The 27,060-nt window shown below is 43.2% G+C and overlaps 1 protein-coding gene across 1 annotated transcript in view; it reads left to right on the forward strand.

The window, feature by feature from the left end:
• Nucleotides 1-27,060, forward strand: part of LAMA2 (laminin subunit alpha 2) — a 1,107,608-nt gene that overhangs the window by 943,817 nt on the left and 136,731 nt on the right. Inside the window, exons 48-50 of the mRNA XM_030196530.1 lie at nt 2,276-2,409; nt 10,247-10,406; nt 22,465-22,589. Coding sequence (XP_030052390.1) covers nt 2,276-2,409; nt 10,247-10,406; nt 22,465-22,589 — 419 coding nt within the window. The remainder of the gene's footprint in view (nt 1-2,275; nt 2,410-10,246; nt 10,407-22,464; nt 22,590-27,060) is intronic.

Here is a 27,060-nt window from a genome sequence, read left to right on the forward strand (position 1 = left end):
CTAATTTATTTCTAAGCACAATTATTTATAGAAATAGTGTAGAAAAATATTTTGATGTCAGTGGTTCTGTTAATACCTGGATGAAAGTCAATAAGGCAATTCTATAAGCTGGCATCTAAATTTAGGTGGCAATGGTTTACCTAAGTTGTAGAATTGTAGCACATATGTACGATTGGTGCCAGTAACTGGCAGCTATGTGCATATGTGCTAGGCGTTACTCTATAAACAGTGCACACAACAGTAAGGGAATGGAGTATGGGCATGTCATCATGGGTGTATTTCAAGCAACACACACAACTTACAGAATAGTATCAGTTGTGCACATTGCATGGCACCCATAGGTAATAGGCCTGTCATAAGTGGGTACACCTAACTTTTGGCGCCGTAAGATTGCTCTTAAACCATTATAGGATCGGTGCTAAGTGCACTCCATTATGGCAATTACATCTTGGTGCCCAATGCTTCTGAGTGGTATCTTAACGGAGATTAGACCTTTGCTCCCCCTCCTCCCGAAGACATCCCATAACACAGTCCCTTCTGGAGAGACCCCAAACACCCCTCTTACAGAGCCCCGTCCCCCAAGACCCTCGTCCCCTTCCCTTGCCTGTGCTGGTTCCAAAGCTCCCCAGTCGCTCTTGCCCCTGCCAGTGCTAGGTTTGAAATGGTAGCAGTGACCCCTGGCAGTCATCCGCTGGTACTACCACTAGGCTTTTTGCTCTTATATGGCAGCTTAACTCCTAGTGGTAATACCACAAAACTGCTGCTAGAAGTTGCCAAATGCCATTTTGAACTTGTCATCAAGAGCAAAAGCAACTGTGATCGCTCCTGCCTGGAACACCTAGATACCAGGAATTAGGAGAAGCAGACACAGGGAGCCTACGGGAGAGAGTGGCTTTACGAAGAGGTTGCATTTGAGAGAGAGGTGTTCCGAGGTAGTGTCTTCAGGTGAAGAGGGAAGCATCTTCAGGTAGAGGGGGACGCAAGTTGTATTCAACCCCTTTAAAATACCGCCTGGGATCATTGGGCTGAGGATTAGAAACCCAGTGCTCCCGGGCCGGAAAAACTTCACTGGCTTAACATTATTTTTCCTAGAATAATACAGCTTGCGATGTTCACCGCAAGATGTGCTGTTCGATTTACACAATAATGAGGTATTTTGTATGCATTTGCCTATTTTGCATCTCATTATTATGTAACTTAAACTAACATGTTGCGAGGCCAAATCTCTGCTTGATAAGAAATGGCTTTGGAAACTGGGACCGGCTACAAAAAAAGTTATTAGTCCTGACACAGAGATTAGGCTTTGAACCATGATGATATGTGGTCCCATATTTTATAATTTTGATGAGGAAAAGATAAAACTATGCAGATAAGTCATTTATTTGCCGCTCTATGAATTATTGAGCTTATAACAACAATATATTGTTCATGTGACCTGAAAATTGTACAGGCATGGATAAAGAGCACATTCAGATCCTGAGAAATGTTTTCCCCCTAGCGAATCAATGAACTTAAAGAACTTGACCTCCAAAGTTTTTGCTGTACAGCATAATGAAATTTGTCAAGTTGAGTAACCTTAAGTGGCTGATTAGTCATGAAAATGAATTGTACAAGATTCAAGGAAGTATTCATTTCTTCACTTTGTCTAAGACTAAGGCAAATCATTTCACTGAATCAAAAACATTTTTTAATGAACTCGAATTATTTTTAAATGACTTAACAATTTTCATTACCTTCGTACCCTTGAAGGTACTTATAACCTAGCAAGTTGTTGAACAATATTGTACATTGGAAGTATGTTACAAGAACATAATCATTGCCATACTGGATCAGACCAAATGTCCATCAAACCCAGTAACCTGTTTTCAACAGTGGCCAGTCCAGGTTTAAGCAACTGGCAAGAACCCAGAACAGTATAACGATTTTTTTGATACTTATTCCAGGTGTAAGCACTGAATTTTCCCCAAGTCCATCTTAATTATGGCTTATGGACTTTTCTTTTAGGAAATTATCCAAACCTGTTTTAAACCCTGCTAATCTAACTGCTTTTAGCACATTCTCTGGCAGTGAATTCCAGAGTTTAATTACACGTTGAGTGAAGAAATATTTTCTCCAATTAGTTTTAATTTTACTACTTAGTACTTTAGTACAACATGTTTAACTTTAGACAAAACAAAATGTTATAGTGGGTAACAAATCTTTATATTTGTTGGCATTTTGAAAGTACTTTATTCTGAAAACATCAGTTCTAAAAATATTATCTTTTTTCCACTAGACTGACTTCTTAGCTATAGAGATGCGAAAAGGCAAAGTGAACTTCTTATGGGACGTGGGATCTGGTGTTGGACGTGTAGAATATCCAGATTTGAACATTGATGACCAGATCTGGTATCGAGTTGAAGCTTCGCGGTAAGTCCTGAATCATTGTGTAGTTTTAGTTCCAAAAGAAACATACTCAAGTTTTGCATCAGATATATAGCTGAATTAAGTAGAGGTGTAGCCTAATAGTTCGAGTAGCAAGCTGGAAACTGCAGGACCCCGGTTGACATCCCATGGCAGCTCCTTATGACTTTGGGCAAGTCAATCAACATGCCCATCCCTTGGTTCAAATTCTGAGTAAGTTGTGGCAGCATTGCCGGTCCAGGTCATGCTCCTCATGTTGAGCAGTAGCAGCATAGTGGTGTCTCACAATGAGCAGATGAAGGGAATAATTTAAAAAAAAACTCCTGTAACATTCCATTGTCCCCCAGCCTCTATACAGGTTGCCCAGATTTGGGTGCTGAGGGCAGATGTGCGCGTAAAGTAATTAATTAATGAGGCATTGACAATCAATAATTGATATTAATTAGCACCAATTTGGAGTTAACGCATGCATCCGCCCTAGACGCTGTTGATGGAGGATGTATGTGTTTCTTTTTGTACTAGCCGTTAAGCCCATTAAAACGGGCGAGATTTTCAGCTACCCTCCTCACCAGGTCACCACCCCCCCCCCCTGGAGTCGTCAGCCCGGGCCCTTTCTTGGCGATTCAACTTACAGCGCCGAAACCGCAGCAGGCAGATCAGCTGAGCTGTTGGCCTTCCTTCTCTGCCTGTGTCCCGCCCTCGTGTGACGTAACGTCGCCGAGGATGGGACAGAGACAGGGAAGGAAGGCCGACGGCAGCTCAGCTGATCTGCCTGCTGCATTTTCAACGCTGTAAGTTGAATTGCGAAGAGAGGGCCCGGGCCGGGAGGAGGGGGGGTGGCGGCGGTGACTCCGGTTGGGGGGGAGCGGTAGCGACCTCGGCGGTTCCCTCCCTCCCTCCCCTTCACGCAGTTTCCCTCTCTGTCACGTATTGACGCGGCGGCGGGACAGAGAAGGAAAGTCTCTACTGCGCATTTGCGGGTGAGTACGGTCACTCACAATTTATATGTTTGATGTTTTTATGGAAGCTGCTTACGGTATAAGCAGGTTAGAAGTATTTAAAATAAATAAATAAGTAAATAACTTTCGCACCTAAATTTTATAGTGCGCAATTCCAACGGGGCATGGCTATGGGAGGAGAATGGGTGGATCAAGGGGCGTTCCCAGAAGTTAGGTGCGATGTTATAGAATACTATAAAAAGCGCGCCCAAATGCCACATTTACACCAGGTTTAAATGGCCGTAAATGCTGGCGCACAAAGTTAGGCGCAAAATCTGCACTAAGCTAGTATTCAGCAAAGGGTGCCCTGTGCTGAGCGCCCTTTCCTGAATACTATCTTAGCATGGATCTTTCCAGCACCTAACTTTAGGCACCATGTACTGAATTTGGCCCTCTGTGGTCACCAGAAGTCAGCTTGGCTCAAGGGCACATCTGGATATAGATAGGCAAGTTTTAAAGCCCATGGAGTTTCTTTTTTGAAAAGTTGAGGTCATTTGGGACTGCACATACATTAGTATCTGTGGATTTGGTACATGCATTGTAGCTAGTGTAGGCTGTGCCTCAACTGAAGCGGAGTAATTTCAAAATAAAATCCCTTCATAGTCAGCCAAATGCTCTATTTTGCCCTGCCCCCTTCCCCTTTTCAGTGCAAGTAAAAGCAGTGTGTATGTTTTTACCCACACAGGGAAAGGGAACTTTCCAGCCTAGTAAAATCTCTTTAAAATTGCTCTTAAAATGTGCAATAATTGTACTTTAATAAATGTTTTGTGCCCAATATCAAGTGACACTTACCCAGATAGGAGCAGTTTCTACCTGGAATAAGGGCTGCTTTCCAGACTATACCTGGATTTTCAACTGCATTATTTGTATAACGTCGCTGAAAATCCTTTCTGACTGCCCCAGCACTATCCGGATAGCTCCAGGCCAGTATCACATACCATGTAAATGAGTCCATCTTGTTGGGCAGACTGGATGGACCGTACAGGTCTTTATCTGCCATCATTTACTATGTTACACTATATCTTTTTTGAGATGCAGTGACCAGAATTGAACACAATATTCGAGGTGCGGTCACACCATGGAGCAATACAAAGGTACTTTCTCTGTCCCTAGTGGACTCAGAATCTACATAGCTGGGGCAATAGAGGGGTAAGTGACTTGTCCAGGGTCACAAGGATGTATGTGTACATGACCATAACTGGATAGTGCCGCTGAATATCAACACACATTGCCATGGTGCTATCTAATCAGTGCTGGAGTGGTCTGAGGGTAGAGTTGATGAGGCCTCTGTACATATCCAAGCACCGGCGATACTCAGCGCCAGTACTTGCATAACAATCCAGGGAAGTAGGACCACATATAACGCACTGATCCACTTCTAGGACTAGATTCTATATATGGCACCTGAAAAATCAGCAATGAAAAATTTCTGCCTAAGCATATTCTATAAACTGTGCCTAACTTTAGGTGCGGTTTATAGAATACACCTAGAGCCCTTATGTGTGCCTAAATCTAATCACTGGAATTTACGCCAAGTAAAACCTGGTGTAAAAACTGGCGCCTAAGTTAGGCATGGAGCAGATATATTCTGTAACCACATAGCATACATCCATGATCCATTTCACGCACATGGCCATGCCCCCTTTTTGGTTGCGTGCCTTAGAATTTACGCACATCACTTTATAGAATACACCTAGAAACTTATGTGTGTAAATTCTAATTAAAGCCAATTAGTGTCAATAATTGCCTGTTAAGTAGCAATTATCAGCACTGATCGGTTTGTTAGCTAATTAAATTGTGCGCGCAAATACACACTGTGCCTGGATTTGAGTATGCAATTCTGGTCATGCTATGTAGAATTCAGGGGATAATGCAGTCCTAACTTGCCTGGGTAGCAGCCCTGATAACTTTCAGGTGCTGTGGAGTGCTTAGATATTCAATGTCAATGCCAAGATCAGGTCAGCCATTGAATATCTGGTCAAATTCAGCCCTGAGTAGTCAGCGCCTTTAAAATCACTGAGCGCTGCCAGCTGACTATAGGGGGGGAAATAGTTTGAATATTTCTTCTGACCCTACTTACACACCTCATACTGTGTAACTTCTTTACCCTCATTCTTAACTCCTGTCCACTGAACTCCCTGTTGACTTGGCATGGAGGAAGAGTGGGGCTGACCTTTGATAAAAGGACTGATCTCTTGCTGTCTGCTCCTTTGATTCACCCAGTTACGCCAACCTCCAAGACTTCTCCTCAAATGTCCAAAAAAAAGGGGACTGAAGCTTCCCAGATAAGCTCCACAATAAAGCCTCTCTCCTCTGCTTAGGTGGTCACTTTTTTTTTAAAACAACAAAAAGCAGAGAGAACTGCCCCATGGGAGAAAAAGCCAGGGGTCTACTTCACATTTGCAATTAAGCCAATTGTTTAGCAATGCAGGATATGTTCGCTAATACTGACTGAATAAATCCAACAGCTAGTATCAGCAGAAGAAGCAAGTGGTTTCATGTTAACGCAGAATTAAGCTAAACCACGCTTTAGATCAGAGGATTTGCAAATTTAAATTTATCATCGCCAGGTCTTTAAACTCAGAAACCTAGATCACTGCACTGCATATCTGAATGGCCCAGTTGTTCATTAAAAATGATGTAGGCATGCAATTGGATTATTTTAAAACCCTGTAGTTAACCATGCAGGGTAGATTATGTACTTAAAGCAAATCCAACAAATCAAGCCATGGAGAACAAATCCCAAATCCTTTAACCTGCGGTTGTACGAAAAGTACCAGGGTTGCCACAGAAAAGCCTAAGTGTGTATTCATTGAAATCTATTTTTACTTCTACACATGATGAAGAATCTGTCCGTGTTTATAAGAGTTCTGTATTTATAAGAGTGGAGGAGTAGCCTAGTGGTTAGTACAGCGGACTTTGATCTTAGGGAACTGGGTTCAATTCCCACTGCAGCTCCTTGTGACTCTGGGCAAGTCACTTAACCCTCCATTGCCCCTGGTACAAAATAAGTACCTGTATATATGTAAACCGCTTTGAATGTAGTTGCAAAATACCACAGAAAGCCAGGCAGTATATCAAGTCCCATTTCCCTTCCTTTAATATAAGATTTCAGAATTCAACTCTACAGTGTCCTGGTGCCAGGTCATAAACTTCATAAACTTGAAAGCACAGCTGAAAAAGTAACAACTCAAGCAGAAGAAGGCAAACACTGCTTTAGCCTGGCTGCTTGCTTCTCTCCCAGTATCAGGGTTGTGCATTTGTAAGGCCTGCATTTGGTTCATTAAGCTGCCTTAAACATTTTAATGCAGACAAAATTGATTTAATATGCATTTACCTATGCAGGTGTAATCGATTTGCACAAATTAAAACATTCTAACATGGGTTTAAAAATCGTTATTAACAAATGTGTATGAAACAAACTAAAACTAGTAAGGGGCCCTTTTACTAAGATGCGTAGGCACCTACGCATGTACAACGTGCATCAAATTAGAGCTACCACCCAGCTACCGCGTCCCCGGTCGGTAATTCTAATTTTGATGCTAAGTCAATGGGTGGCGGTAAGGTCTCAGGCCCAAAATGGACGCGCGCTGATTTTTATTTTGCCGCACGGCCATTTTCAGCAAAAAAAAAGGCCCTTTTTTGCAGATGTGCTGAAAAATAGACCTGCGTACATCCAATACACCAGCACAGGCCATTTTTCGGCACACCATAGTAAAAGGGCCCCTAAATGAAAATCAGGGAAAAAGACAATTTTTGCAAAAAAAAAAAAGTACTGAAAAGATTTTGCCTGTACATGTCCCTTTGATCTACTCAATCATGGGGTAAGAAAACAAGTCAATTTAATGCAGCCACAATGATGTTTTCCAGGGTTATAACTTGTTTTTCTTTGGCCAGTTAGCTCCATTTTTTAAGAGCAGGCTGGTTTCACGCTAATTTTACCCCACTGGACACTGTAGGTGAACCAGCTTTTTAGCGTGCGCTAATGCTAGAGACAACCTTTGGAATATATGGATGTCTCTAGCATTAGCATGTGCTAATTTGTAGCTCGCACTAAAAAGTTAGCGCATCTACAGTGTGGCTTAGTAAACAGGGCCCTAAGAGTTTTGCATTTTATATGGATTTCGCAACCACACATCCCTCCCTACAGAGAAGGGGATATTACCAGAACTGGATCAGCATGCTGTAAATAAATGGACCTAGCTAGTCTCCTTCATTTTGTTACAATCAAGAATTGAACAATGTGCTGAAGTCTTCTTCTCAGTGTGCAGTGGTGGCCAAAAAAGCAAATAGGATACTAGGAATTATTAGGAAAGGGATGCAAAATAAGACCAATAATATTATAACGCCTCTGTATCGCTCCATCGTGCAACCTCACCTTGAGTATTGCATTCAGTTCTGGTCATCGTTTCTCAAAAAAAGATGTAGTGGAATTAGAAAAGGTTCAAAGAAGAGCGACCAAAATAGTAAAGGCACCGGAACTTCTCCCAAATGAGGAAAGGCTAAAGAGGTTAACTCTTCAGCTTGGAAAAGAGATGGTTGAGTGGGGATATGATTGAGGTCTATAAAATCCTGAGTGGTGTAGAACGGGTAAAAGTGAATTGATTTTTCACTCTTTCAAAAAGTACAAAGGCCAGGGAAATTACATGGAAATATTTTTAAAACAAGTAGGAGGAAATATTTTTTCACTCAAAGAATAGGTAAGCTCTGGAACTCGCTGCCAGAGGACATGGTAACAGCGGTTAGCATTTCTGGATTTAAAAAAGGTTTGGACAAGTTCTGGAGGAATGGTCCATAGTCTGTTATTGAGATGGTCATGGGGGAAGCCACTGCTTGCCCTGGGATTGGTAGCATGGAATTAGGCTTCTGCCAGGTTCTTGTGACCTGGATTGGCCATTGTTGGAAGCAGGATACTGGGCTAGATGGATCATTGGTCTGACCCAGTATGGCTGTTGTTATGTTCTAAAATCATTTGTGTCACTAAAGGGGGAAGTTATCAGTGTGGACTGTCGTTAAGATGTGTTACTAATCTGTGAACATTTTTGTGAGTTACCACATAGAACCAGGGCTGGAACCTGTTGTAACGAGTCTTCATTTGATGTTACCTGGGGATTTTTCTCCTGTTTTATCTTTCTACCAGTGTGCACAAGCAGTCATTGTAGTGACCCTCTTCGGCCAAGGATGATGCATCATGGCTCTTCCAGAATCCTAAAAATCACGAGTCCTAAATTCAGTCACTAGGTGTTGCTATTGTATAATGAATATGACTCCCTGCCTCCTCCCTCCCCCAAGGGTTGTGAATGCAGTTTTCACAGCTTGCATAGCCCCAGCTAATCCAAGAAACTGAAGACATCCGCTGAAAAGTGATCCCAGCTCCTCTGTGTGCAATGCTACATAGCCACCAGTCTGATCCCTGGCTTTCCCTTCTAATACGTCTTTTCTGGTAGTGGTTACATGGAGGGGCATTTTCGAAAGAAACGTCCATGTTGCGATTTGGACATCTTTGTAAAATGTAGAAATCCAGGGGCGGGGAAACCCGTATTTTCAAAAAAAGATGGACGTCCATCTTTTGTTTCGAAAATACTGTCAGAAATGTCCAAATCCTTAAATTTCGACATCTCTAGATTTGGACATCCTTGGATCTGGATGTTTCTGACTTTCGGCAATTTTCGAAACCAAAGACATCCCTGTCAAAAACGTCCAAATGCAAGCCATTTGGTAATGGGAGGAGCCAGCATTTGTAGTGCACTGGTCCCCCTGACATGCCAGGACACCAACTGGGCACCCTAGGGGGCACTGCAGTGGACTTCATAAATTGCTCCCAGGAACATAGCTCCCATACCTTGTGTGCTGAGCCCCCCAAAACCCACTACCCACAACTGTACACCACTACCATAGCCCTTACGGGTGAAGGGAGGCACCTATATATGGGTACAGTGGGTTTGTGATGGGTTTCGGAGAGCTCGCTGTTCCCTCCACAAATGTAACAGGTAGGGGGGGTATGGGCCTGGGTCCGCCTGTCTGAAGTGCACTGCAGTACCCACTAAAACTGCTCCAGGGACCTGCATACGCTGTCATGAACCTGAGTATGATATCTGAGGCTGGCATAAAGGCTGGCACAACATATTTTGAAAGATGTTTCTTGAGGGTGGAAGGGGGTTAGTGACCACTGAGGGAGTAACGGGAGGTCATCCCCGATTCTCTCCGGTGGTCATCTGGTCATTTTGGGCACCTTTTTGTTCCTTAGTCGTAAGAAAAACAGGTCCGGATGAAAATGTCCAAGTGTTCGTCAGGTACATCCTTGTTTTTTTTATTATGGGTCAAAGACTTCCAAGTGTTAGGCACGCCCAAGTCCCGCCTTCGCTATGCCTCCAACATGCCCCCTTGAACTTTGGCTGTCCTTGCGACGGAGTGCAGTTGGAGACATCCTAAATCGGGTTTCGATTATACTAATTTGAATGTCCCTGGGAGAAGGATGTCCATCTTCCGATTTATGTCAAAAGATGGACGCCCTTCTCTTTTGAAAATGAGCCCACATGCCTACTTACACCAGATCTATGGCAGGCATAAACAGGCATACCTAAATTCGGCAAGCTGTGCACATAAGTAGGAGACATAGCTATAGAATTGCCCTGATAACATTACGATGTTATCTCAAAGTTGAGCACAAGTAGTTGAAAATGCAAATCATTAGCATGTCTTCCATTTCTGTGCTAGAAAGAGATAGCAAAGTATCATCCTGAGTGATCGTATTAGTCCTACTCACCTGTCTGAATTATGGCGGTTCTGTGAGTGTGCATTTATTGAGGTCCAGTAACTGATGATCTTCTTTCTTTCTTGGAAAGTTCTGGAAGGAATGGCACTGTTTCAGTTCGAGCTCTGGAGGGTCCCAAAGCTAGCATCGTTCCAAGTACATACAGTGCAATCTCTCTACCGGGCTACAATATCCTCGATGTGGATGCAAATGCCTTTCTCTTTGTTGGTGGTTTGACTGAAAAGCTGAAGGTAAGAATTTATGAAAAGATAGTAATATGAAAAAAAATTGGGAGGGGTGGTGAATATGATTTTATCCTTTCAACAGCTTCCTATCATTTCAACAACTCCTTCTCTGTTGGTTAAGTTCTCGCTACTTGATGTGCAAATATGAGTGCATGCTCATACAGGAAAATAATCATGCACACATGCAGATGCAAAAACACATAATAGAGTAGTAGTCAGGAAAACACTGACATCATTGGGTGAAACTGATGACGTCTTGTACTCCTCACTTTAGGGTTGATATTTTAAAGCATTTTTTTGGTCTGCAATGGGTGCTGGAAATCCACATAAAGACAATGCCATAACAGGACTCTATAAGCCACATTGAGCCTGCAAATAGGTGGGAAAATGTGGGATACAAATGCAATAAATAAATACATATGTATAGGAAATAATTTGATAACAGGTCACCTGAATGCCTTTATTGGGGTTATTGTATAAAGACAACATAGATGCCTATTTAGAAACAGCCTCACAAAATCTACAGCAATTACAGCTACATTGCACCGGCACACATCTACACCTGCTTGGGAATTGGTGTAAATGTCTTTATGTGAAGTATGTGGTTATGTGTGAATTTAATAAAATGCACATATTTTGTGATTTTGCCCACACTCCACTGAAACTATGCCCTCAAACATGCCTCAAGACAAGTCACGGAAAAGTACACACCTTCATGTCAGGGCATGTATGTTTACCGTGGGGTCATTTTATAGAAGTTCTTTTCTGTGGGTACCTGTGTAAATATTATATAACATCTGGCCGTATATCCTGCTCATAGTTCACAGTGGGTAACAGTAACATCAAGAACCAGAACAACCTTCTGAGAGGACAGTTAAAAAACAAAAGAGCAACGATTACAATTATGTTTAAAAATCTTTTCGTAGTACAGATTTCTGAAAGAGCAGAGTCTTAATATTCTTCCTAAATGACGGGTAAGAATGAGATAACTGAAATGTCCTGGCAAACTCTTTCCAATGAATGGTGGCTTGAAATACCTGTGTCGTTTCAAACGTTTTTAGTTTCTTTTTTTCACTTGGCGAAGGAAAGGAAAACACAGTTGAACAATTTAGCCTTGGAAATGGGAGTATAAATACTTTGGCGCCAGTTCATTTAATATCTTTTTTTTTTAAAAACAAGTCAATTTAAAAAGAACTATCGTCTAAATGAAGTTTAAAATAAAAATAAAGAAATTGTCATATTTTGTTAAACCAGAAATCAGGCATACTGCTGTGTTCTGTGCGGTCTGTAGTCCTATTTTGCATAAGGCGTGTTGCGTCAAGAATGGATCATACATGTTGGTGAATTCACAATTTTTGCATATTTTACAAAAAAGCCTCCTGAATGCAGAATCTTATGTTAAATATGTGTATATAGGACCATGTGAAATACCTGTCTATTTTCCAGTGGCGTAGCTATGGGTGGGCCTGGGTGGGCACAGGCCCATCCATTCTTGGCTCAGGCCCACCCAGCGCCAGCACCCCATATCAATTTCTCTCCTCCTCCGCAGCGTCCCGGTATCTGCCAACCTGTCGCTGAACCTAGTCCCTCCCTGGTGTACCTTAAAGGTGTCCCCAGCGCCTGCAATGATTCAATTATTGCTGCCTGCGCCAACCCTGCAGGTTTCCATCAGCTAGGTCCCGCCAGACAGTAAATGATGAAAGCAATTCGGAGAATATGTACCGAGGATGAAGAATTTTACCAGCAATCCAAGATCATGACTAAAAGATTTGAAAGAAGAGGATATCCTCAACAACATGTACAATCATGCCTGTTCAAAGCCAGACTCCACAACCGAGAAGAACTTCTTAAGTCTAAACCACCTCATCCTTCTCCAGATTTCGTTTGCACCCTTCGGTTCTCACATCTTGCAGTTCTAGTCTGAGTTCCTTGTCTGTTTCTAGTTTGTTTGTGTGTTGTTGGCTTTGATTTTATTGCTTAGGTCCTAGTCTTGTTTCTGGTCTGCCTTTCCTTGTCTTGTGTGTGTATTTCTTGCTTAGTGGCTGCTTGCAGCTTTCAGTCCTGACTCTCTCCTGTCTGTGGTTCTCTTAGTGGCTGCCTGGCAGCTTTTAGTCCCTACTCTGTTGTCTGTTGCCTGTTGGGATCCAGCTCCTGCCCTGTCCTGCAAGTCCTGCCGGCCACCTGCACCCAGGGGCTCAACTCCTGGGGAAGGGCGGCTAAGTACAGGTGAAGTCTAGCCGTCCCTGTTAGAGTTCTATCTTAGTCCTGTGTGGGGTGGCTTTGCCTGCCACTGCCACTCCTTGGCAGTTGTCCAAGGGCTCACGATCCTAGTTCCTGCTTTTGAAAACATGACACAATATTAGGCGCCAAAATGAATCAGCGCCCTTGGTCATGCATTGGAAAGAATTGGGACATACCACTGAAGAACTCAAATTTCTGGGCTTCAAAGTTTTTAAAAAACAATGGAGAAGACCTGACATTGATAAACTACTCCTTCAAGAGGAACAAAGACTCATATTTTATTTCAAAACTAATTCACCAGTAGGCCTCAATTTAAAGTCAAACATAATGTTTTAAGTTTGCTCTATTTCGCAACTATATAGCATGATTTTTGTATTTATTTTGATAGGTTTCTTTTATTTCAGGAGATACAGTGTCCATGTACACTCTGCACATATATTTATATCAAGTTTTTCAAAGCCCTTTCATTATTTTTTCAAAAATTAGTTTATCATTTATACATGTATTTACATTATTATTTCATATCTCCTCTATATAAATGTAATGATTAATTATGTAAAGACCTGTACTTTTTATCAACTGTTATTTTCCGTAAGCACAAAAATCTTTATAAATTGTTGATGTACAATTTTGATACCATTTATTTCTGTCTGTCTGTGCATAGAAGATTTCCTTCGCACAGCATGGTATTTGTATCTTTTTTGATGTTTTTTTATTATTCTAAGAAACACGTTGTCCATGTGTATTTTGCACATATTTATATCGTGTTTTTCAGTCTTTACATTTAAAAAATTTTTAAAAATTATTTTATTATTATTATATATGCATTTACACAATTATTTCGTATCTCCAATATATACAAATATAAAAATTAACAATGCAAGGACCTGTACTTTTTATCAGCTTTTTATTTCCGTATGTTTTTGAAAATCCTTTTAAATTTATATTGTACATTTTTGATATCTTTTATTTCTAACTGTCTTTTTGTGTATTATCAAAAGATTTCCCTCACACAGTTGTTCCATTCATTTGTACAACAGAAGTTTTTCTACATTTTTTGCATGGCCGTTTAAAATTTGTTTCATTATGACTATATTCCATTCAATACCCCATAAATATACTTCCGTTTTGTCCCGTTTTTTGTTTCTGTATTGTACAATTTTTATTTTGCCATTTTTGTTTATGATCCTTTATATTTTTTGACTCCTACCTTCTCATGCAGTCTCTCACTGTTTCGTGTCATCTACTTTACATCTACAGGTCACTCTTACTTTACACATATGTCACCTATGATGTAATCTTTCTCCCGTTTGACACGCTTTTTTCTTTAAATTCACCCTTTTTCCTAGCCGCGGCCCATATAGTACATCCTGTTCAGCAGTAATTGCGAAATACCCGCATCTCGTCCTAACTAGACACTGAGCGTCTTTTTCAAGGTAACTTTCTCTATACTTCTTTAAAGGCACCTTTTCCTCCTCCACTTCTTACTCATGAGGTAATACCAGGATACAATCGCTCACGCTCGTATTTCTTTTTTCACCACATTGCCACGTAGCACTCATATGCATGTTACTCTCCCCCGATGTTTCATGTTCCACATATTCCTCTGTTTTACAGTTTTTTTTCCTGCACTTCAGCTCACCTGTATACCCCTTTACCTAAGTTTTTCCTCTCTTATTCAGTTTTTTAACAGCTTAGGTTTAAAAAAATGCTGCACCTGTCCTTTCTCGCGCAACTCACGGTGCATCTCGTCCTAATTAGATACTGAGCGTCTTTTCAAGGCTACTTTTTCCAAATTTCGTTAAACGCACCTTTTCCTTCTTCAATTCTTATTTGCGAGGTAATTCCAGGATACAGTCACTCGTGCTCGTTATTTTTTTTTTCACCACATTGCCACGCAGTACTCATATATGCATGCTATTCTCCCCCAATAATTCCTCTCTCACCCAATTCACGATGCACCGTTGAATTTAACATTTTCTTTTCTGTACACTAGTCATAGGCGGTCTGTGGCCCAACTGTTTGGGGAGGCTAAAGGGGGTGGGGTTAGGGGTGGGGCCAGGGGTGGAGCTTAAATCCATAATTGTCTGATAACACACAGAAAAAAAAATAAAAATAAGTCACAATTAATACCTTTTATTAAATTTAGATATTAGATACATATCATATGTCAAAGAATAACGTGGTTGCTCAAAGCATATACTAACCATAATCGCTCAACTGCAAAACACTATGCACAACTTTGTGCAAAAACACACTCAGAACTTTACTGTACCAAAAATATTACAGTGGGCAGAACCTAATACACCATTAGGGGCTTATAGCCCATTTAGTTATGTTTAAACAAAAGAGATCTGCATTAAAAAATATTTATTTTTATTTTGACCTATAAAACCACTTGTCCCTGAAACATGCCTAAAAACAGAATAATCCAGTTGTGTATCTAAAATGCAAATTCCTACAAATGAGATGACATTAAAATGTGATTCCATGTGCCCCAATGAAAGGTGAGTTTAATTCTACTTCCATTTAATTTCAATATACAGTATTCTATCATCTTTATAACACCAGCTTCCCAAGGCAGAGTACAACAACAGTTAAGATAAACTCAGATAAACTCTCAAGAAACAGAAACAGGATATATAAGCACAAACTACAGAGTTTATAATCACTTTTTCTACCAGCTGCAATACCCTGCCTATTAACAGAAACAGCTTTATCCTTGTTAAGGATCAACAATCAAGAACAACCTGGATGCAGCAGCTCAAAAGTTTGTTTGTTTTGTTTGGGCTGAAGGCAGTGAGGATGTCACGCTGGGGAAACACATTAACCAAATTGGCTTCCTTATTTACTTACTGGGCTAGAAAGGCTCACTTCCACTCCTCTTGGGTGGCTCTCCCCCATGGAGTCTTGCATCTTTCTCCCTGTTTCTTCTGCTGCCTGCAGCTGCTGTCTCCCCATGGTCATTTTTACTGCCCTGAAGAGTTCTCCCTCAGCACCAGCAATTCAGAGACTCAGAGTCAGCCTTTTGCCAGCGTCGGGGCTTCTCCTCAGGGGCGTCCTGGACTCTAACGTAACTTCCTCTTTTCTGCAGAGCTGGGAGGGAGTGAGACACGCCTGAAGCAGTGTTGCCAGGTGGGCGGTTTTCCCGCCCAATTGGGCGGTTTTCCGTGACCCGCCGCGGGAAATTTTTGCCCGCGGCGGGTCGCGGTTTTTTGGGCTTCTTTTTTTTCTTTTCCGCGGTTTTTCGGGCGGTTTTTTTCGGCTGCGGGGGGCGGGGTTAGTGACGTTTTGGGCGGGGTTAATGACGTTTTGGGCGGGGCCGATGACGGGGGAGGCGGGCCGATGACGGGGGAGGCGGGCCGATGATGTGGGAGGCGGGGCCAATGACGGGGAGGCGGGGCCGGTGACGGCGGGGGCGGGGTTGATGATGGCGGGAGCGGGGGTGATGACGCGGGGAGGCGGGCCGATGACGTGGGAGGCGGGGCCGATGACGGGGGAGGCGGGGCCGGTGACGGCGGGGGCGGGGTTGATGATGGCGGGGGCGGGGGTGATGACGCGGGGGTGGGGATGTCAGGGGCGGGGTTTGAGTTTGGGCGGGTTTTGGGCTGTTTTTACTCTGGATTGGGTGGGAAAAAAATTTTCCACCTGGCAACACTGGCCTGAAGAGAAAGCCCAGACGTTGGCAGAAGGCTGACTCTGAATCGCCGGTGCCGAGGCAGAACTCTTCAGTGCAGTAAAAATGACGGCGGGCAGCAGAAGAAACACAAGATGGTCAGGGTTGGCCAAGCCTCTTATACAGGGCGCCTATGACACTAGTGCTTTAAGTTGTAGTTGTTACAACATCAACCCTGCCTTTGTTTAACACATTTTACGACGCAGTACTCAGTCTACCTATTTCTTTTTATAGACACCGGTGGTTTATACAACCAAGTTTGTTTATTCAAAGTAGATATTTTTTCAACATAAAGGTATGTTTTCTCAATATACGTCCCCCCAGCACAGGCTTTATAAATGACCTCTCATTATTTGTATCATTTTATCATGTCATTATTTCTTTATTACTTATTTTTCATTTTTATTTTTTTCATTTTTCATTTTATTTTTCTATTTTTGTTGGTTCTATTTTTTGTCTTTTAGATATGTCCTTTCTTTAGTATGTGTTTCCTCTTTTTGTCATATATTTTTTATATTAAAAATGTTATATATATACATGTCCTTTTTAATATGATCTCTCTGCACATGATTAAATTGATTAAGTTTTACCTAAAAAATACACATATATGTTTGATCCATATATTTTAATCTTCTAAGATATATACATTCACTATCCAGCTTATTTTCGAAAGAGAAGGCCGGCCATCTTCCGACACAAATCGGGAGATGGCCGGCCCTCTCTCAAGGCCGGAGAAATCGGCACAATCAAAAGCCGATTTGGCCGGCCTCAACTGTAGTCCGTCGCGGAGCCGGCTAAAGTTCAAGGGGGCTTGTCGGAAGGGTAGCAAAGGCGGGACGGGGTGTGCCGGGGCGTGCTTAAGAGACGGCCGGCTTCACCCGATAATGGAAAAAAGAAAGCCGACCCTGACGAGCATTTGGCCGTGGGGGGTGGCAACTATACAGAGTTCCCTCGAGGGCGGGGCGATTACAAACCCTACAAACACTACACGGCATCACTGCCACGCTGCCACGGAGTCAGCTTCAGAACGTTGGAGGTGCAAATTATTATATAGGATTTTGTCACAAATTTATTGTTTTCCATAATTAGGCCCTTGAAGGAGTTGTCCTGTTGTTCCTGAAGGCTCCCTGCTGGTCTCACTACTCCTCTGTTTCGCTTTATGATAAGCAGACAAGCAGGTGCATGCAGGTCTCAGTCTGTTACACTGAATGCTTCAATTTTAAAACAAATTGTACTAATTAGGAGAAGTTTAGATTAGAATGAGAATTTGCTGAGTGAGAGAGCCAGTTAGGTATGAATCTTAGAATGGAATACATATCATTAAATACCATCTATTGTTTATCGACCGTAAGATTTATCACAGATCTTGTTAGCCTGAAAGCATCTTTCTCATTTGTTTTCTCTTGATATCTCTGCCACTTTTGATTCTATAAATCTTGCTAATTTGCTTAGACACCTTGAGTGTCTCGGTATAGGAAGGATGGTTTTGACTTGGTTTTCATGTGTTCTGACAAACAGGCATTCTTATGGTCATTATTCTCGATAGAGAAGGGTAGTTAGTGGGGTCCCTCAGGGGTCTGTGCTGGGACCGCTGCTTTTTAACATATTTATAAAAAACCTTGAGATGGGAGTAACTAGTGAGATAATTAAATTTGCAGATGACACAAAGTTATCCAGGGTTGTCTCGTCGCAGGAGGAGTGTGAAAGATTACAAGAAGACCTCATGAGACTGGGGGATTGGGTGTCCAAATGGCAGATGAAGTTCAATGTTGACAAGTGCAAAGTGATGCATGTGGGAAGGAGGAACCCAAATTACAGCTATGTCATGCAAGGTTCCGCTTTAGGAGTTACGGGCGAAGAAAGGGATCTGGGAGTCATCGTGGATAGGACGTTGAAATCTTCAGCTCAATGTGCTGCGGCGGCTAAGAAGGCGAACAAAATGTTGAGTATTATTAGAATAGGGATGGAAAACAAGCATGAGGATGTTATAATGCCGTTATATCGCTCCATGGTGCAACCGCACCTGGAGTATTGTGTTCAGTTCTGGTCGCCTCATCTCAAAAAAAGGAATTGGAGAAGGTGCAGAGAAGGGCAACAAAAATGATAAAAGGGATAGGACAACTACCCTATGAGAAGAGGTTAAGACGGCTAGGACTCTTTAGCCTGGAGAAAAGGCGGCTGAGGGGTGATATGATAGCGGTCTACAAAATAATGAGTGGGGTAGAGCGGGCAGATGTGAAACATTTATTTACACTTTCTAACAATAATAGAACCAGGGGACACAAGATGAAATTAGAATGTGGTAGGTTTAAAACAAATTGGAGAAAGTTTTTCTTTACTCAGCGCGTAGTTAAACTCTGGAATTCATTGCCGGAGAAGGTAGTGTCAGCAGCTGGCCTTGCTGAGTTTAAAGGGGGTCTGGACAGATTCTTGAAGGAAAAGTCCATTGATCATTATTAAATGTGGGGTTTTTGCCAGGTTCTTGGGGCCTGGATTGGCTGCTGTCGGAGACAGAGTGCTGGGCTTGATGGACCTTTGGTCTTTTCCCAGCATGGCAGTGCTTATATACTTATGTACTTATGTAGTCAATGGTCATCAACAGTCTTCCTTTTTTTGAAATATCTTATGGTGTACCTCAAGGTTCTGCCCTGTCATCCATGTTGTACATGGTTTCTTTGTGTAGGCTTTTGGGTGCTTAGGTCTGCAATATAAATTATGTGCTGATAATATTCAATTTTGTATTTAAAGATGTGGTTGCACTCGATTGGTACTTGAATGAAAGCAAATTGCTTAAAACTAAATATGACCAAAACTTGAGTTTTGATGTTGGCAAGCTATCCGTTGTCTAATTTTCCTTTTTCTTTTACTGTTGATGAGGTTCAAAAGCTGTAGTCCATGAGATTTGATATCTTGGTATGATTTTAGTTTCCTCTCTGTCTTTGGAAGTCTATGCCAAAAAGATAGTACATAAGGTCTTTCAAAGATTGCTAATTGTATGTCACTTAGGGGGTCTTTTACTAAGCAGCAATAAGCCCAACAAGGGCTTAAAGCTCGCTAACCTGGAAGTATCGCTGGGCTACTGCAGCAGCCCGGCGGTAGTTCCCAACCCCAGAGTGTGCCATTTCCGGCTGTAATTGGCCAGTGCCGCACGCTGCCCAGTTACCGCTGCACAGGAGCCCTTACCACCACTTCAATTGGTGGCGGTAAGTGCTTCCCATCAGAATGGCCATGCGGAAAGTGCTTTTCACGCAGCTTAGTAAAAGGACCCCTTAAAGAACTATCTATCAGAAATGTAGTACAGAGTCGTCTTGTGACTCCTTCTTTTTTTAAGCTTCTTTTAGGTTTACTCAAATCAAATGACTGTTGACATCTTTGCAAATTGCTCAAAATGCTATCGCCCAGGTCATAGTAGGCATTTCTAAATTTGAACATATCACTCCCACTTTAATTGAGCTTTATTGGCTGCCTATTGAATGGCAAATCCGTTATAAAATTATTTTTCTAATTTTCAAAATTGTGGATAACAATGCTCTCGTTTCTATTGCCTCAAGTTTAGGTACATACCAACCAACTAGGCTTCTTAGCTCAGCAAAGTATGACAGATTTGATGTTCCTTCTTTCAATGTATTAAATTGGATGAATATTGGCACTCTATTTTCTACATTGCTGGCCTGAAATTCTGGAACAGTTTACCACCCAATATGAGACCTATTAAAAGCTTAGAGGTTTTTAAAGAAATCCCTTTAAACATTTTGGCAAGTCTTTGATAGTATTTAACATCTTAAGATGGATGATACTAACAGTAAGATGATGTGTTGTTTAGGGGCCCTTTTACTAAGCCACATAAGCGTGTACACATGTCCAATGCATTCCAAAATGGAGTTACCATGTGGTTCTTGCATTAATTTCATTTTTGGTGCACGTCCAATACGCGCGACCGAAAAATAAGTTTTATTTTCGGACGTGCACCATGGCATTTGACTCGTGTAGGTCATTACCACCTGGTTACCGTGTGAGACTTTACCACTAGGTCAATGGCTGGCAGTAAGGTCGCAGGCCCAAAAACGTGTCAATTTTGATTTTGCCGCACGTCCATTTTTGGCAAAAATTTTAAAAAGGCCTTTTTTACAGGTGCGCTGAAAAATGAATCGGCGCACGCCCAAAACCCATGCCTACACTACCGCAGGTCATTTTTCAGCGCACCTTAGTAAAAGGACCTCTTAATAATGTCTTGTTTTCTTTGTTTGTTTATGTTAATTTTGTTGTGTATGTTTTTTTGTACTCCTTTGAGAATTTTCAGGTAATGCAAGCTATAAATTTTTAAATAAAATCTTTTCTTGCTAGTTTCCTGAATTGCTATGGGTCAGCGGTGTAGCTACGGGTGGGCCTGGGTGGGCATAGGCCCACCCATTCTTGACTCAGGCCCACCCATTCTTGGCTCAGGCCCACCCAAGACAATTCAGCAGAGGCTGCCTTGCTCCCCTTTCGCCCTCTCTTCCACATGAAGATCCGGCATTTGCCCTTGCTTGCCTACCCATGGCCCGACAATACCCCCTCTCTAAACCTCCCCCTTTCTTTCCTGGCCTATCTCATCACCTTCACAGGTGAGGGCAATGAGATTCATCTGCTGCATGTGCCGGCCCCGCAGGCTTCCCTCTGCCACGTCCCACCCTTGCTGATGTCACTTCCTATTTACTCTCTGGTGGGACACGGCAGAGGCAAGCCTGTGGGGCCAGCACAGGTAGCGGATGCGCATCGCTGCTCCCACCTGTGAAGCAGCTAAGGTACACTGGAGGGGGAGAGGGAGTTGATTACAGTGCAACAGCCTGCACTCATGTGCTACTTGCCCCTTTTCCCATGCGTATTTTGTCCTTGGAGACATTTTGTGCCTAAAATATTCTTCCATGGGCAGCAAATGTCGGATCCTAGGAGGGAAGAGAGGGAGCAAGGTGCAGGATAAGGGGGGGGGGGGATAGTTTGGGAAGTTCCATCCAACTTAACTGTGGGCCCACCTAAAATAATAGGTCTGGTTACGCTTCTGCTATGGGTTTATAGCCACGGTTTTCAAGGGGGCGTGCTGTCACTGAAAAGTGTATATGTATTTCACATTTTGATAGATACATATTTCAGAAACTCTAGATGTCAACATTTATGCCTGGCCAAAGGCACACATAAGGTCTGTTAACAGTTCATTTGAATATAAGCTTTGGAGGGCTGATTGAGGGGACAATAGTGTTTATTACTTTGGTGTTTAAAGTCAATTCAGGGAAAAAAAACACACAAAACATTGAGTTTTGTAGCTCAGTTCCTTAACTGGCTCCCCGTGGATGTCCAGGTTTGTAAATCTGGCACTTACACACCAGGGCTGCAAAACTGCTGCTTACTTGACATTTACACGTGCAGAGCCCTGGTATATATACTGGCATTTAGATGTGCATTTCAGGGAACCTTTTATAAAATACTCTGCGGTTACTGAGTGTCAAGACTTGGATGTCGCGTCTCCTACCTAGAATCAGGCACCCGAGTTAGATATGAGCAGACCTTTTTTCAGGCAAGTCTGTGTACCTAATATAGGCAACAAATTTCGACAAAAACAAGTCATTTATATTCTTTCCTGGAAATCTTCCTAACTCTAGACAGTCAAAATGTGTCCACTACATTTAGGATGTGCAACCTTAGCTGAAAATAAATACCTTCCTCAGCAGCAATATAAAGTTGAGTGGGGCGGGGGAGGAAGAGTGCCAACAGACCCCTGAGATTCTTTCCATACTGCCCAGTGGATTGTGGGTTGCTTTTGATGCTCAAAAGAGGCTCTCATGCTCATTGCAATTCACATTCCCAAACCCTTCTTCCACATTCAACTCTATATAGAGTTTCCATTTGCTTCTCTACCTGATTTCCCCTTACAGTCCTATTTCCATGGAAAACTGCCTCATCCACTCTCCCCAATAGACCTCTGAAGCCTTCCAGTGCAGAGCCAAAAGGAGGATAGAGGCTTACCTCTACCCAGCTTGACAATTATTAGAGCAATGCTGGAGCCAAGTTTTATTTTATAGCAGTATTTCATTTGCATAAAAATTATTAAAAGAAACTGGCTTCTTCTAATCAAACTCTGACAAGGTTTGTGGCTTCATCTAACTTGCACAGAAATCTGATGCCGTTAAGACCACCACGTTCTCCGGCTGCATGGGTGAAACGTTCCTGGACAACAAGCCGATAGGATTATGGAATTACAGAGAGAGAGAAGGAGACTGCAAAGGATGCACAGTCAGGTCAGTATATAAAATACGGATCATGAAGACTTCCCACACTGTGTCAATGGACAAGGCCTTGAAAAATCAGGCCCAGAGATTTGTGATAGGTCAATGCCTGGCATACGTGAGCGCACCTAACTAACATAGTAACATAGTAGATGACAGCAGAAAAAGACCTGCACGGTCCATCTAGTCTGCCCACGATAAACTCATATGTGTATACCTTACCTTGATTTGTACCTGTCTTTTTCAGGGCACAGACCGTATAAGTCTGTGCAGCAGTATTTCCCGCCTCCCAACCACCAGTCCCACCTCCCATCACCGGCTCCGGCACAGACCCCGTATAAGTCTGCCCTCCCCCATCCTAGCCTCTCAACCACCAACCCCTCTTCCCCCCGCCATGCAATGTGCACAACTGATAATATACTGTAAGGTGCATGTGTAAACTAGTGACATGCCCATGCCCTGCCCACATGTACACCCACCTGACAGTTGCAGGCTAAGGGTTCCTTTTACTAAGCAGCGCTAAGCCCAAAGCGGGCTTGACGCTCGCTATACAGGAAGTACCGCAGCTGCCCGGCAGTACTTCCCACCCCTAGCACATTGTCATTTCAGGTGCTACAAAAATGTATTTATTTTTGTAGCGCTGGAGTGTACCTCACGGTAAACGAGGAACGCCATGCGCTGCCCGGTTACCGCTGGGTTAATGCGGGAGCCTTTACCACCACCTCATTGGGTGTCAGTAGGGCTCCCCCCCCCCTCAAAATGGCCACATGGCAAGTGCTTTACTTGTCACCTGGCCATTTCCTGTAGAAAAGCGAGACTTCTCTTTTACCAGCTGCGGTAAAAGGGGGCCTCGGCGCACATGTTAAACACGCGCTGATGCTAGCGTCAGCCCCCTTTTGCCGCAGCTTGGTAGAAGGGGGCCCTAAGTAATTTAGGCACACTGGAGTCGATATTCAAGATGATTTATTAAATAACCAACCAGAAATGACTCCTGGCTGGTTAAATTGCTTTTTCAGGGCTAACTGGTCATTTTCAGTGGCACTTACCTGGTTAGGAGCTGCTGAAGATAATCGATTGGTGCCCAAGTGAAGACTGGCTATTTTAGGGGCATCCCAGGGGTGGAGTCGGCATTTGGACAGTTAAGTGCTAATATATAGCACTTAACTAGCCAAAGCAACCACAGATATAGGGCCGCATACAAGTCAGTCCTATCTTTATTTGGCAACTCATAGCCACTTAAGTGCTGAATATCATACGTAACTGGCTATCCTGCTTATAATCGAACGAGAAAAATGCCCAAGTTCCGACCTGAATCGGGAGATGGACGTTTATCTCACAAAAACGAATAACGCGGTATAATCGAAAGCCGAACTTGGACGTTTTCAACTGCACTCCATCGCGGAAGCGTACAAAGTTGACGGGGGCGTGTCAGAGGCGTGGTGAAGGCGGGATTGGGGCATGGTTATCACCCGAACAGAGATGGGCGCCTTTCGCCGATAATGGAAAAAAAGTATGCGGTTGTAGCTAGAATTTAGGGCACTTTTCCTGGACCCTGTTTTTTCATGAATAAGGCCCCAAAAAGTGCCCTAAATGACCAGATTACCACCAGAGGGAATCGGGGATGACCTCCCCTGATTCCCCCAGTGGTCACTAACCCCCTCCCACCACAAAAAATGATGTGTCACAACTTTTTATTTTCACCCTCAAATGTCATACCCACCTCCCTGGCAGCAGTATGCAGGTCCCTGGAGCAGTTGTTAGGGGGTGCAGTGGACTTCAGGCAGGTGGACCCAGGCCCATCCCCCCCTACCTGTTACAATTGTGCTACTTAATGCTTAGTCATCCAACCCCCCCAAACCCACTGTACCCACATGTAGGTGCCCCCCTTCACCCCATAGGGCTATAGTAATGGTGTAGACTTGTGGGCAGTGGGTTTTGAGGGAGATTTGGGGGGCTCAACACACAAGGGAAGGGTGCTATGCACCTGGGAGCTCTTTTACCTTTTTTTTTGTTTTTGTAAAAGTGCCCCCTAGGGTGCCCGGTTGGTGTCCTGGCATGTGAGGGGAACCAGTGCACTACGAATCCTGGCCCCTCCCACGAACAAATGCCTTGGATTTATTCGTTTTTGAGCTGGGCGCTTTCATTTTCCATTATCGCTGAAAAACAAAAATGCCCCGCTCACAAATTGTCGAAGAAAACATGGACGTCTATTTTTTTCGAAAATACGGTTCGGTCCGCCCCTTCACGGACCCGTTCTCGGAGATAAACGCCCATGGAGATAGACGTTTTCGTTCGATTATGCCCCTCCACGTGTTTGCCAGCTCTGTAAACCTAGAAATTCAAGGTTGGTGCCTGAATATGGTCCAGCATTAAATTTCTGGGTTTAATGCTGGCAATGGTCAGCAAAACGCTGATCATCGCTGGCTGAATATCAACGCCACTGTTTATAGAATAGCGCCTTGCACTTACACACATAACTGACGATTATTGGCATCAATCATTCGTGTAAGAGCTACTTTTCTATAAACTAGATGCACTATTGGTCCTAAATACAGGCACCAGCTTTTAGAATTGCCTTTTAAATATGTGAAAACCAGATACACAGGAAGATGCACCTTCTGCATGTTTGTCTGCCTGGGTCCAGCACCTCTCTTTCCCCTTCCATCCTGCAGGTCCAGCATCTCTCCTGTTTCCTTCCCCCTCTGGGTTCCATTGGCTGTCCCTTTAATTTGTCTCAGTCACCACCAGTACTGACACTGCATCAACTAAAACAGCCTACCTTAGTGCTTTGGTGTTCTCTGTGATGCATCCTGCCGCCTCTGATGTAACTTCCTGCTTCCACAAGGGTGGAACAAATTATAGGGAAGGCCAAAACCCTTAGGCAGACTGTCTTAGTTGATGCAGTGTCTCTGCCAGCGGCAATTGAGACAAGTTAGAAGGACCATGGGGAGGGAGAGACAGAGACCGATGCTGGAACCTGGAGGGAAGGAAATGAGAGAGACACTGGACCTGCGAGATGGAGGGAGAAAAGGAGGTGCTTGACCCATGGAGAGAGAGATGCAGAAGGTGCTGCTCTGCTGGACCTAGGGAGGGGATGGAGGGAGGAAGGGACAGCCAGGAAGAGTGCCTGGATCCAGGAGTTGGAAGGAGAGGGTGAGGGATAGATGCTGGACCAGGGGGAGGGGAGGGGAGGGGAAGGGAGTTGAAGAAAGAGAGACTGAGACTAGACTGGAGGAGAGGAAGAGAGGGAAAGGGAAATGGGACTTGATATATCACCTTTCTGAGGTTTTTGCAACTACATTCAAAGCGGTTTACATATAGTCAGGTACTTATTTTGTACCAGGGGCAATGGAGGGTTAAGTGACTTGCCCAGAATCACAAGGAGTGGGAATCAAACTCAGTTCCCCAGGATCAAAGTCCACTGCACTAACCACTAGGCTACTCCTCCACTGGACCCATGATTTACAGATACTGGTCTGTTGGAGGGGGGGAGGGGAAGGAAGTGATAAGGAAAGATACTGGCCCCAGGGTACGGGGTGTGGAAAGAAGAGAAAGACAGGAGGGATGAGGAGACAGAAAAAGGATGGCACGGAGGGAGCATAGGGACAGGGACACAGGAAAATGCTGGACAGAGAGGGAATAGGGACACAGAGGCAATGTTGGACACAGTAGGGGTTATGAATATGTATGTAAGAGATCTATTTGCATTCTCAGCTTCCATTGTATGCAGCTAGATCTCATACATATTCATTGTGGAAATCCTGAAAACCAGGCTAGGTTCTGGACCTTGAAGACTGGATTTGAGGACCCCTGATTTACATGCTGTTCCACTTACACACCCCCTTACAAAATAGCACTTGGTCAGTTTGCTGCCACTTAAGTTCATGACTGCTGGTTTTCTTTATATTTACATGTACAAGTGACATGGAACTGTAAGCCCATGCTATAAAAGCGCCCTTCACAGGTGTGATGGCAGAAGTAAGAAGAAAACCAAGACAGAGCAGGACACCGAGACCTAAGTGAGGACAGCATTTCAAGGGGTGGATGGTGATGAACAGCATCAAAAGGAGCAGATAGGTCAAGAAGGTTGAGGATTGAATAAAGGTTCTTCAATCTGGCCAGAAACAGGTCACTGGAGGCTTTGGCAAGGATTGTTTTTATAGAATTTAGAGGATCAAGAATAGCTTGAGAAGAAAGAAAGTCAAGAAAGTGGCGGTGAACAGCACATTCAAGTAATTGGATTAGAAAGGGAAGAGGAAATGGAATGATAGTTGAAAGGGCAGGTCGGTTTTTTTGAGTAGTGATATAACCACAGGTCTACAGGAGCATTATTTCAAAACTGTATAATCAATTACCTTTCAGGGGATTTCTTCAATTTGCCTGCTTTTGCCCAGAACATTAGTTTAGCATTACCACTTCAGAGAAATGCCAGGCATTGTACTGTAGGATTACCTGCTTTTTTAGGACAGGTGCCTCCAGTTCC

Source organism: Microcaecilia unicolor, chromosome 3 (assembly GCF_901765095.1).
Source record: "Microcaecilia unicolor chromosome 3, aMicUni1.1, whole genome shotgun sequence".
Classification (NCBI taxonomy): domain Eukaryota; kingdom Metazoa; phylum Chordata; class Amphibia; order Gymnophiona; family Siphonopidae; genus Microcaecilia; species Microcaecilia unicolor.